Genomic DNA, 13318 nt, shown 5'->3' on the forward strand with positions numbered 1-13318 from the left:
GACTTCAACATCCCACTCCTAAAGACATATATTACGCGTAGTGTCTACCACATTTGTCACACCTGATGCTGGCAGATTTTAGCTAGAACCCCAGAGTGGCTCCTTCCAAGACAGATTCTTAAAAGGAATATATTAAAAAAATATGCACGCAATAGAAGTACCCTGACAAATCTCTGAAGGCACTCAATGCCCTGTAACACACCAGCAAAGATGCTTGACACATCACAAAACTCTTTTTGCATGGTGCATAAATTTCAAAATGAAATGAAATTATAAAATAATTGGAAGCAAAACTTGCCCCCTCCAGACACTAATTGTTATAAGCCCCACAAAAATCCAGCATAAAATGCACTGAAAGCCCAACTTTCTACATCAAGCCAGTACTGTTCTTTTCAATTTCTCTGTGTTTACGTTTTAGCTAATGTCCTGTTCTGGTTCAGAAAACAGACCTTGGTCCAAGAGAGCAGCTGACAATGAATCTTGATGTATTACACATCTACAACAATAAACATTTACATTTTCACCAAGGACTGCTCACTGGATTGCCAAATAAGAATCAATTATTCACAGATCATAGAATGGCTGAGGTTGGAAGGGACCTTGAAGAGCATCTAGTTCCAACCCCCCTGCCATAGGCAGGGATACCTCCCACCAGACCAGGTTGCTCCAAGCCCCATCCAACCTGGCCTCGAACACCTCCAGGGATGGGGCAGCCACAGCTTCTCTGGGCAACCTGGGACAGTGTCCCACCACCCTCACAGGAAAGAATTTCTTCCTGATATCTAACCTAAATCTCCCCTCTTTTGGTGTAAAACCGTTCCGCCTCGTCCTATGGCTCCCCTCCCTGATGAAGAGTCCCTCCCCAGCTCTCCTGGAGCCTCTTTAGGGACTGGAAGGGGCTCTGAGGTCTCCCCGGAGCCTTCTCTTCTCCAGGCTGAACACCCCCAGCTCTCTCAGCCTGTCCTCCCAGCAGAGGGGCTCCAGCCCTCACAGCATCTCTGTGGCCTCCTCCAGCCCTGCTCTAACAGGTTCCATGTCCTTCTTGTGCTGGGACCCCTGAGCTGGAGGCAGCACTGCAGGGGGGTCTCCCCAGAGTGGAGCAGAGGGGCAGAATCCCCTCCCTCGCCCTGCTGGCCACGCTGCTGGGGATGCAGCCCGGGACGCCAGTGGCTTTCTGGGCTGCCAGCGCACGTTGCCAGCTCATGGTGAGCTTCTCACCCACCACCACCCCCAATATATTTATGGCCTCCGAGTAAGGAGGGAGAGGGAAAAAAGAGCACTGCAGCCTTGTAACATACCTAAATGGCTTGAAAAGCCAACATATATAAACGAGATCAGAGTCTCTGAGAGACCAAGTACCAGCAGTATTTCCTACAAGCCATGCTGTAATTGCGCCACAAATATAATGAGGTCTCTGCACCACCACTATCCCACGCAAGAAGGTGGAGTGTAATTGAAAATGCACTTGCATTATATAAACTACTTTAATCATAGATGCACAGAGCTAGAAATGGAAGAGACATTAGGTCATCCAACCCCCATAGGTCAGAGCCAGACTACTCATGACAATACATTTGCAAGGACTTTCTCCAGTGTAGTATCTTTAGTGATGGAGTTTCCAATACTTTCTTTAGCAGTCTACGCTACAGTCTATTTCAGGTTGGATAGGAAAGGTTTCCTCTTTGTTTTACCTTACTTGTCCTCATAACACCCCTTTCTATCCTCCCACCACCTTAAGTGATTCTCATTTTTTCATTTTGGTCCACATATTTTAACTATCAACTACTATATTTTTCACAAACTTCTAGCTTCAGTGTTGGCAAATACATATTGAACAGTTAATCCTTCTTTGTAAGTCAATCCCTCATCTCCCAGAATATTTTTGTTAGTCTTTTATGGACTGCCCCACTTCCAATCCACGCTGGGATACCTCCAGTACAACTCTGCGTGTCCGAGTGATCAGTGATTGGCCCTGGAATACCACAGTGGGGATATACTGCCTCATCTACTGAAGAAGTTCTGGGTTTCTTCATCTACAGCATCAGAGACAGATACCTTGGTTGACACCAGGACTTGGATCCTTCATCTCCTATCTAGCCCTGTGCTATCTGACCTGTAGTGAGAGAAGGGCACCAGCAAAGCACCGTGACACCAAGGAAAGTGGCAGTATAATTTGGCACACCTGAACTGGGCCACTTAATATACATAATTATGAGAGGATAGGGCACTTTCTTCTGCTCATCAAAAGCCCAGCTTGTGATCCAGTACAATCCAGTAAGACATGGACATGTTCTCAAACTGATTTAATATTTTACCCTCACGTCCCTCTGCTATTCTCTCCATAAAATAGGCAGCCAGGCAGGAACGAGACTGTATGTATCACAACCTAGTTGCAAAAGTTATTACTGTTTTCCACAACTAAACAGATTCTTAGCTCAGCAAGCTTAGTTTTGATGGCCTACAAGATCAGAACACAATAATCCTGTCCAACTACACACCACTGATTCCGCTTGAAGCTGCGCTTCCAACAACCACACGCACCTTCCTGTAAGGAAAAACACCAGCGACGTTGCCAGTGTGTCTGTGTACACCAGCCACAGCATCTGAGAGCAAGGACCATGTATCATTCTGTACAAAACAGTGTCACCACAATTGCTGTAGCTACAGCGTAGTAGCAAATGTTATGAAAACAGAGAGGAGGACCCAAAGAAGGCAACCAGAAGCAAGGAGCTGAATCACATCACTCTGACAGCAGCACCGTATTTATTCAGTTTTACTTACTCAGGTAATGGGTAAGGACGGAGCTAACGCGAGCTGCCCTCACCGAACCAAGAAGGGTACCGTTCCCCAGAGTGCCTGGACAGCAGAAGTACCCAGAGGAGGTCCAGCCATCATCACCATCTTCTGGAATCAATCCTGTTAGAGAGGGACTAGATCTGATATCCTTAGACACCACTGAGTAATCCTTTGTATGCCTTGTACCTCCCTATGGAGAACATTAAATTAGTCACAGAACAGCTCAGCGAGAGGGCAGAGATCATAATCTGGCTCTGTTTGTGTCTCCTCTCCACGCCAAGATAACAGTGAGGTCTGTAGTGATGTTGCTTATACATTTGCTAAACAAGTCATTTCTCAGTTTCCATCAGAAACCAGAGCATTTTTACATATCCTATTATAGCTGAGTAAGTCTTGCTCTACTTAACACTAGCTTTTTGTAGTGGAAAATCTCCAGGAAACAAGCTGTTTAATGATGTTTTATCTGACTTGCACTCATTTCTAACTAAAGTCGTCCACCTGCCTTGAAAAGACATCTGTTTCGGAGGCTGACTGATTTCCTCCAACACCCCTTGCACAGCTCAAGGCTGCCATTTTTTACCATCGCCTCTAATTTTACCAGCCAATAATCTCCTCGGGCATCTACAGCAAAGAGCGTGCTGTCAAACCTTTACTATCAGCACTGCTAATCCCTGTTACCAGCTGTAACACTCCTCAAGAAAGAAATAACTAGCGGGTAGAACTGCAGTACAGGTACTGTCCTGCTACCAGTGCTTTCCAGTGACAAACAGCGCTACAGAGCTTCCCTCCACAGTGGACACAGAGACACAGCAGAGCACCTCCACTCTTCCTCCCTTAACAACCAAAGGAAGGATGCTACATTTCTGAACGGGCAGCCAAAATTACAATTCAATAACTTGGATAGCTTTAGGTCAGTTGCAATCGAGGTCACATGCTGAAATACCAAGATGCAAATTTTAACCGAAAGCTTCGTTGCAATTAGAGCTCTTTGCTTGCAAGAGCAAAGTTCATTAACTGCCCTGCAAGGGAAGAAGTGAGCATTAATTGTCTCCTGTCAATGCAGTGGATCCTTGCTGTTCCCTGGTCTGATGCTCTCCAGGCCTTTTAGCCTCGTGGGAGGAACTGACAGTTATGCTGCCATTCAGAGGGACCTCAGCACAGAAACCGGTTGATGGGAATCTCATGAAGCTCAAAGGGAAAAGCAAAGTCCTGCACATGGGGAGGAATAATGCCGTGCACCAGCACAGGCTGCGGACCAACCAGATGGAAAGCAGCTTGGCAGAAACGGACCTGGGGTCCTGATGGAGAAGCTGAACATGAACCAACAACGTGCCACTGTTGCAAAGGCTCCCAACAGTCTCCTGGACTGCATTAGGAAGAGCGTTGCCAGTAGGTCAAGAGATGTGGTGCTCAAATTCTTCCTTTCTACTTGGCACTGGTGAGACCACAGCTAGGGTGCTGTGGCCAGTTCTGGGCTCCCCAGTACCAGGAAGACATCAACATACTGGTGCAAGTTTGCTGAAGGGCCCTAATGAGATGATTAAGGAATCGAAGCATCCAACCTACAAGGAGAGGCTGAGAGAGCTGGGACTGTTCAGCTTCAAGAAGATAAGGCTCAGGCAGGGAGATCTTATCAATGTGAAAAATACACCTGATGGTAGGGAGTAAAGATGACAGAGACAGACTCTTTGTCCGTGGTATCCAGCCGCAGGACAAGAGGCAATGGGCACAAAATACAGGAGATTCCATTTAAAGGCGAAAAACACCCATGTTTTTACTGTAAGGGTGATTGAACCCCAGAACACATTTCTCAGAGGGTTTGTGGAATCTCTATCTTTGGAAACATCCAAACCCCAAATGGACATAGCCCTGAGCAGCCTGCTCTAGTTGACCCTGCTTTGAGCAAGGGGGTTGGAGTAGATGATCTCCAGAGGTGCCTTCCAACCCCAACAATTTGGCAGTTCTCAGGCGTTCAGAGCTGCTCAGTTGAAGTCAGTCAGTTTCTGCTCCTCAGACCACATCCATCTTGTAGATATTTCAGAGTTTCTTGCCACAGCACCCTTTCTCTGCTCAGTATTTTTAGCTCATTGTTTTGTATTTTGCCAGCTGAGAAACTGCAGTTTGTAATTTTACCTTCAGCTTCATATTTCTTCTTAAAAGTGAATACAATGTCCTGTTTATAATAATAAAATCACTAGTTGGCAGGATGACATCAAATGGAAAAAGAGAAAGCAACTGGAAAATTTAGAGCAAGCAATTTTGAGTGCCAAGTTTCACATTTGTAATAGTCCAGCGGAGGTCAACAGGCTCACTTATTATTAGGCAAATGGTAAAGAAATAGATATCCTCAAGTTCTTCCATGTTAGACTATATAAACCATCTCCACTTGAACAGGCTCTAGCGCTTTCCAAGAGGGTGATGTTATACATTTTCCACAGTAACACCAACAATAGGAGACAAGCAAAAGGCAGAACTGCTTTGCAAAGAACGGCCTTTTTTCTCTCTCCAATATTTAGGTTTTTGTTTCCCACTATGATCGGACTTTCCTGGCTTTAGTTTCTTGTCCCAGTTAAGCAGTAAAGGAAACAAAAAGATATGAATGAAATTAGAAACATTTGGAATGAGTCTTAGAAATAGCTTTTGGGTTTCTTAGATTCCTGGCTACACCTCTTCAAACGGCCTCCTCCTCCAGCCACCGTCTCCTGCACCCACCTTCGAAATTTGCATTTCCTCCTCTGCCCCGGCCCCTCTTCTGTTCAGGGGCTATATTCTGTCCCACACCATTGACACACTAAGTGCGAAGCAAAGCAAACGAGGAAATGAAAATTGCATGTTGAAACACTGGAAAAGACCGGAAAATGGTTGAAATTTTGCACCCATCAAAATTTGTCTCTATGACACTAATCCTCCGATAGTTTCTCTGAAAGCAGAAACCAAACACTTCTTAAACTTCTAATGAAAAAAATACCGATTCCAGTCAACCCGAATAATAAAATGAGAATTCTGGTCCTATCTGTATTATCACATTTAAAGTCTCTGGAAGGGAAGTCTCCTCAACCACGCTATTCTGATATTTTATGAAACTTTGCGATCTCTATAAAATACAACTGCAGTGTGCAATGCCAACACTTAATACCTGCCTAGTGCTTTCCATTAGAAGTTTTTGGTGCCCTTTACAAACAAGTAAGCTCAGAGTGCCTGTGAAATACTTGCCTAATTTTACAAATAGATAAACCCATGCAGGTAAAAAGCAGATGTCCACAGCAAAACTGTGCACCAGTGGCAGAGCAGAGCGTCAAATCAGCTGAAAGATTTCAAAGCCATCCACGAGGTTTGGATCTTTTCTGCCTTAAGTAATATTAAAATATTATGTAAACCTTTCTTTGTGAGCCATTACTGGAGAAATGAGGGGAAAAAAAAAAAAAAAGATCTTTTGGCAACAATTCTGCACAGGCTATGTAGGTGAGATCACAGTTGCTATCCAAACAGACTATGCATGGCAAGAACAGGCTTCCTGTAAAACTGAAAGACTTGCAGGAAGATCAAGGAATATATTTACAAGATGGCATGGACAAAATATCCTTGCCTCCTCTTGCCCAGCCTCAGCAGCTTGGTGAAACACATTGTCTCACTTTCCTCTAAAACCACACTCACAAACGCCTCCAGTGCAGAACCTCTACCTCCGTGCTCTATACACTGACTCACAAACAGACACGACCACACTCGGGACACTGGTTAGCAGAACACAGGTTACCTTTTGAGGAGGAAAAGAGTCGCTTCCCATGGTGAAAGGAAACAGGGAGAAGTTATCTCGGGAAGAGGAAACACCGGAAAACCCAAGACTTTGCTCAGATCTCAGTTCCAAATCCCAAAGGCTTAATGCACAACCCTAGAAAATTTACAGCTCTGTGTTACAGAACTGGAGATTTACTACAGACGAAAGTATTTTTAAGCCAAACTCCAGTTTATGTTTATTCTCGTCAGACGAGCAATCTGTATACTGAATTAGGATGAGCTATTTAAAAGTGTTAACATAACTGCTTCACGAGCCTTTATTTCACTGTGATTTATCCTACGTCGTACTCTCAGAGCACTGCACAGTACCTGGGGAACCGGACAGACCAACATGCGCACAGCACAGCAGAGATGGGCACTCGCAGGGGCAGGTCTCACGGAACACGGTGTGAGCTCCCCCGGAAAACAAGGCACAATTCCCATGTGCACCCAGACCAGGCAGCCAGGTCCGGGTGTCTCCCTCTAGATGCCAGCCTGGCCCAGCGTGTCCCGGCTGTTTGTACCACGCTGTGCACCACAACACACTTACTGCTGACAATATGAAAGCTAATGTTTAATACCGCGTTAAGGACGAGCCACCTTGGGACTTGTCAGGAACAGTCTCTCAAGTTCTGATGGCTGAGACCAGACCCAGAAGAGATGGCGGCCAGGTCTCCAACGGCAGGCACCCAACTCCATCACAATCCATGCTACATTTACTAATAAAACTCATCTTTTTCTGGGCAGACAAACCTCACACCGTGAGGAAACAAAAAAGAAGATTCATCTGCATTTTACTTTCCATAACTAGAAGTCTCATGTTATCTCCATATGTGTTTATACCACAGACTAGTTAGTCAGTGGTGTGGCAGTTGACATTAAAAGGATTAGTAAATTAAGCTCAAATAATTGTCTTAAAAACCTTGACCGTTAAATGTTTATATTTGAGAGGATCAAAAGGAAATCTACTTTGTAGTGTGCACTGTGGTCGGGAAGGGGCAGAGAGGGATTTAAATGGCTTAACTGCAAAACTATTATCACCTTGATAAGTCCCGGTGTAATAATTCAGCAATAAAAGCAAGAAATGCACTTGGAATTTGTTTCCAAAACTGATTGTCTGACTGGAGACAAGTCAAGCTCTTTATTTGCTTGAAAGAACTTGGTCAGAAGAAACCAAAAATGCTACTGAAATGTAGTCAAGAATATAAAAATAAGCACCTTCCAGTGACTTCTGAACTGCAGCTTTCAGTATCTGAGGGTTTTTTTTTAAAGCCACTTGAAGCCTTCAGTCTGGATCTGGTATTTGAGTGTTACCACTAGTCAATCAGGAGTGTGATTCTCCCCAAATTATTCCATTGTATGGCAATGGAAACCCAGTGAAGCTGAAAGAGTAAGGAGGTCGCAGGCTAGAGTGCAGGATTAGGTCCAAAGTAACATCTGGAGTCCAGGTACAGATACAAACGGCTGCAGCTGATCAGCTTATACACTCAAATTGCTAACGTCCATGCCAGTAACACGGATACTAAGAGGAAGAGGAGCTTACTACGTACATGCAGGTGCTTGTACCAGTGCAGTGTCTTGAGGAATCAGGCTCATGGCACTGTTTCACCTCAGCAATATGCAAGAAAGCAATGAATCTGCCAATCGAGACAGGATGCTCTAGCATAAGCAAGGATGGGAGTGAAACACATGGTATCATCTTAGTAATGCATTTATTGGTTCGATTTCTTGCACCTTCCTTTATTGCAAAGTGAGGTTCTAAACAAATTACTTCTCTTTTGTCTTTAAGTCTTTTCTAGTAAAGACATCTCTGAAATCCGTCATTTTGAAGCACAGTGAATCCACGAGTTTTGGGCAGACCAGCAATGTCAGAGCGCCTACCACCCAACCGACCGTGGAGTTCCCGAAAGCTGGTGGGAGCATCACTAAGTTACAGGGATGTGCAATGTGAGGTAGGTGGAGAGCACAAAGTTGCCAGGCTGCAGGGAGGGACTGCGTTTGCCAGCTGCTAACCTGATCAAGAGCCGTCATAAACTCCACACGACACCGGTTCTTCAAAACAGAAAAAAATGTTGAGACTAGACAGGAAAACGCAGGACACTCTCTACCTGCGCTTAAGTTTCAAAGTAACAATGTCCAAGATCATTTGATCTGCCAGGCATTCAGAAAATCTCTGCTATAAAACTACCACTAAAATACGTAATACATTCCAGACAAAAACATAAAGCTTTCAGATTAGCTGCCAAACACCAAATTTTCAGTTTTCAATAGTTCTCTTTGTCTCACAAAATACTTCTCCAAATAACTGATCTTTTGGGTTTGCAGGTACTTTCAAGAGCAGTTTCTTTCCGTGCTAGCACAGGTAACGTGCAATAGGGCACATGTAATAATAAAGTCGGTGCCTTTTCCAAGGGCGATGAAAGCAAAACAAAGTAGCACAACCTGGCACTAACCCAAGAAGGAGTGTCAGACCGCACTTTTTGTTGTTACCTTAAATCTCTTCTTTTGGCCAGCTCTCCCGGTGAGATAACCCAGGGCAGGCTCTGGGGAAGACATTCCAGGGCTTCGGGGGAAAAGTCAGAGAAATCCACACCGTACTCTGTCAGGATGCCTTCCGTTTCCGGCTCAATCTCCCCGGCCTGCCCAAGACTTTTGGACAACTGCCTGCAGAAAGAAAGAAAGAAAGGGATGCTTTTTTAAAGTGTACAATTACTACTGTCGTGTTGTTACCGTCCCCGCAGAGAGGCTACTGAGCCCTCACTCAAACATACTCTTTCAGCCATTCACTTCTCCCTGAGTTTTGGCAGAGGACTTAGCAGGAATTCAGACCATACCATGACTGCTGTCTGCTGGAGATGCAAAACGCTAGCCAGACAGTATGCTGGGCTGTTTTGTGCGTCTCATTTTAAGGAGACGCTTTATATTATTAGGTTTTCGCAAAGGTAAGAAAGTGTCACATTTTAGAAAAAAAAATACGTCCAACTTTGGTAAGGAAAGCACAGCCCTCCACACAGACAGCTCTAGCTTTACACATGGCTGCTTCCCTTGAGATCCTCCTTCCTCTCCTCACCACTGAAAAAGGTGACTCACCCCTCCTACCCGAAACGGAGTACAGATTCCCATCAGATCCCAAGCAGCTCCGCAGAAGACAGCTCCCAGGCAGCTCAGCACACTGCTCTCCATCCCAAAGGATACGCATCTCTGCCTGGGCAAACTGATGCCCTATGAAGACAGAGGTGTGAAGAACCCTTACCGCCTGCCTTACTGGAGTCGCACACACAGACATGCCCACCGATCATCTTTCCAACCATTTTCCAGTCTCTTTCCAGGACCTAAACATTCCCAGTAGTTTGTCCCTGCTCTCCTAGCTAAGCAGAAGCCTCTGAACCAGGAGCCAACTGGAGAGCAGCCAACAATCTAGACGCAAGCCATAGACGGGGGAAACTGTCCCCCACGCGCTAATAGTCTTTGATGAAGTATTCTGCACATGTGTGGGTGAGGCTGCTGCTCTATTATGCTTAGAGAAAGTTTCCATCTGCTCCAGTGCGAACCCCAGCATGCATTTGTCTGAGCGCTTTGGTGTCAAACAAGCGTTCGGCTCCAGACACAGCATGCAAACCGGGACTCCGAAGGAGCGGGACGTTTGCTCCCTCCCTACCTGGTTACAAATACTGCATGAGAACCTATGTCCCACGGTGGCTCCCCTTGTCCCCTTTCTCACCCCCAGATTGCTCTACAGTACACAGAGGTAATTTTTTTTATTTTCTTTTTTTTTTTTTTTTTAATATACTGCCATTAGGGCAAATGGGACATTACAGCCAATAAAGATAATGCTCCCGACCCAAGAAAATTACAACTGAAATTAAGGCAGATCCATCAAAATATGACACAAAAGAGAGGGGTAATAACACAGTGCAAAACCAGCCACTCTAATAAGTGTTTTTCCACTGCATAAAATACACAATCATTATATTGATCCTTCTGCTTTAATTCCAATGTGTGAGAACAGGCACTAATTGCTTTCCTAAGTTGGGGCCAAAACAGTGCACTTGTCATTTGGACGAGCAAGATGCTCTCAGGGCTTCAAATGTGCCATAAACCCACAGAACAAACCCCATCCGCGCCGCGCCGCGCAAGCAAGCCCATCTTCTTTATGGGAGCAAAGCTATCTCTCCTCACAACGGGAAGGGCTGCGCAATAAACCTGTCACGTTGTGTAATATGCTGGAAAGGACTGCGCGCTTCGTGGCATGGTAAATTGTAGAGTTCACATTGCATAGCTTTAAAATAAAAATGAAAACAAGGATAAAAGATATTTCCCTCCATTGTTTCAATTTTATGTACAAACTGTATTGCAGAAATCAGTGTGCGTTTGGCATCGTTGCCGAGTTCTCTGTCCCTGCAGCTTGGTCCCAGCCTGAGCCTTATTTTAATGTAAATAAACGAGGCATCAGTTTTATCTCCCCCTCTCTAAGCAGTAACAATAAACCAGAGAAATCACCACTTCATTTCCAATGTCTACTGCAGAGCTGGGAGACCAAGCAAGGACGAGCCTGTGGGTCCACAGGCCCACCAGCACCACCAAGGATGGATTGGAAAAAAAAAAAAAAAAAAAAAAAAGAGGAAAAGAGAGGACGTGTTTCCCTACCAAAAAGAAACGGCAAGGGCTTGAGTCTCAGGTGCCTCTTCTCCTGAAAGGGCAAAGCTGGGAAGTGCACCAGGAGGGCAGCTGGACGTCTGCACGACAAGTCATGGAAAGCACCTCTGAATGCCAGAGTGCTTTCCAGCTCAGTCTTGAAACCCATGTTCTCTTGATCCGTTTACTGAAATTAGATTACGAACCATGAGGGGTTTACCCAGAGGTTTGATATAGGACTAATATTTTTTTAATAGTAATTAACATTTGATTTACAGTGTTCCAGGGAACATTTCCCAAGTACCTTGAAATAAAAAGTGTACAACTGACTTTAATTGGGGCCATGTTACAGTCACGCAGACGTGATGACTTGCATCAGAGCAAAATCTGACAGGACAGCATGTGATCAAAGGTAACACATATAGGATCACCGATGGCCCTGGAGTAACAGCCAGGCTGTAAAATCACTCATGGGGCTCCGCGGCCACCGAGGGTAGCAAGAATAGTTCAAGAGGCTTATAAACAACAACAGGCACAGGGCCCAGCGGCAGTCGGACTTTCACTCCCCAGCAGTCACGGTGTCTGTGACACCCCAGGCTTGCGTGTGTCTCTTTTTTTTTTTTTTAAATGTTAAAAGGTGAAAAAAAATTATAACAGTTACAGACGTAAACATTTCTTTTCTGTGACGTTGATGGGGGAGCATTAGAGCACGCCGGAATTCACGTTTCGTGAATGCTCTTGGACTGATGTCAGAGACGGTGGCAGCACGCACCGATGGGAATGTGCTGTGGTCGGGGCGTTGGGCAGCACAGGGTATTCCTCCAAAACAGCCATGGCTGCGAGATCACTGAACTGCCCCGAGCTGTGCTCACTGGAGCTTGATGTCCCCATGCGTGTGCGCCTGGGACAGAGCCACGCTCCTGCTGCCATCTTCCCCTTCATGGTGACACTGATAGCACCTATCTGGCCACCCGTTTCTACAAATATTCGAGCCCTCTCCACTCCCCAGCCTCAGCTGAAACTGGCCAACGTGTTCAAAGGTTATATGATAAGAACTCTCCAAAAAGACAAAGCATAATTACATAAGACTTGTTTCCTTTGGAAAGCCGGGCAGGCTCCCAAATGGGAGCAAATAACTTCCATGGGGACCTAACAATCTTACTCAGTCTCTCCTGGAGCAGACTTGTCCAGTCATCCTACATGGAGGGTTTCTTCCAGCAGCAAGACAATGTGCTGCACATCAGTAAGCTACTGCTCCCAGAGAAAGCTTGTACAGCAGCAGGAGAGGAGACAGCAAGGAAGGCCACCCAGCTTTTCCCACCACCCATGGCCTGGAGCTCGCAGGCAGAGCTGCACAGGCTTGATAAAACCCAAAGGTCCCAGTGGAAATGGAGAGATGTCTGCAGGGCTGAGCATCGTGGAGACAGCGCTGTGTCATGGGAACCCCCAGTGCCCGAGAGCGCAGACGAGCCCCGCTCCCATGATGGAGATGCCTCCCTTCAGCTGCTGGGCCACCCACCATCAAAGTCCAAGAGCAGCATGGTGCCCCCCATGAAGGTGGGGCCATCCCACACTTCAGAGCAGTATGGTGATTAGCTGTGCCAAGGGAACACAGCCTTCCTGAGAGACAGTCCCATCTGCAAGAAGGTGTTTTACGAACAGAGCTACGCTGCTTGGGGATCAGACCTCCCCTCAAAGCCTTACAGTGAGCTACCCAAGGTATTAGTCATTTCCCCTCACACCAAATACATCTGTGAATTAAAAAAAAAAAAAACAGAATAAAATGCCAGAGATGAAAGGAATTCAATGCACTTGGATGGCTTTGGAAAGAACGTCAAGAATATCCTGCAACATTTCATTTTACTGCAAACACCGTGACAAATCTCATCACCTTTAGAGACCAATATCTAAGGTCCTGAGCTAGAATAGCCACAAGCTCCCTGTGACACAGAGAGAATCGGTGATTCAACATCTTACTACTAGTTTGGATTTTTTTTTTTTTAACAGTCTCATCCATCACCATGTGCGGGGCCAAAAAAAAAAAAAAAAGATTTGACTCCACTTTAACCATCGCCAAAAGCGCAGAGATGTCTGGACCAATTCTCCAAACAGC

At 45.5% G+C, this 13318-nt stretch overlaps 1 protein-coding gene across 2 annotated transcripts in view; it reads right to left on the reverse strand.

The window, feature by feature from the left end:
* The window catches only part of DIS3L2 (DIS3 like 3'-5' exoribonuclease 2), a 197756-nt gene that overhangs the window by 105910 nt on the left and 78528 nt on the right, over positions 1 to 13318 (reverse strand). For both annotated transcript variants that reach the window (XM_082487396.1, XM_082487397.1), the window contains one exon: positions 9061 to 9234. In XM_082487396.1, the coding sequence (XP_082343522.1) occupies positions 9061 to 9234 (174 nt within the window). The remainder of the gene's footprint in view (positions 1 to 9060; positions 9235 to 13318) is intronic.

Source organism: Vanellus vanellus, assembly GCF_965231255.1.
Source record: "Vanellus vanellus genome assembly, chromosome: 8".
NCBI lineage: Eukaryota > Metazoa > Chordata > Aves > Charadriiformes > Charadriidae > Vanellus > Vanellus vanellus.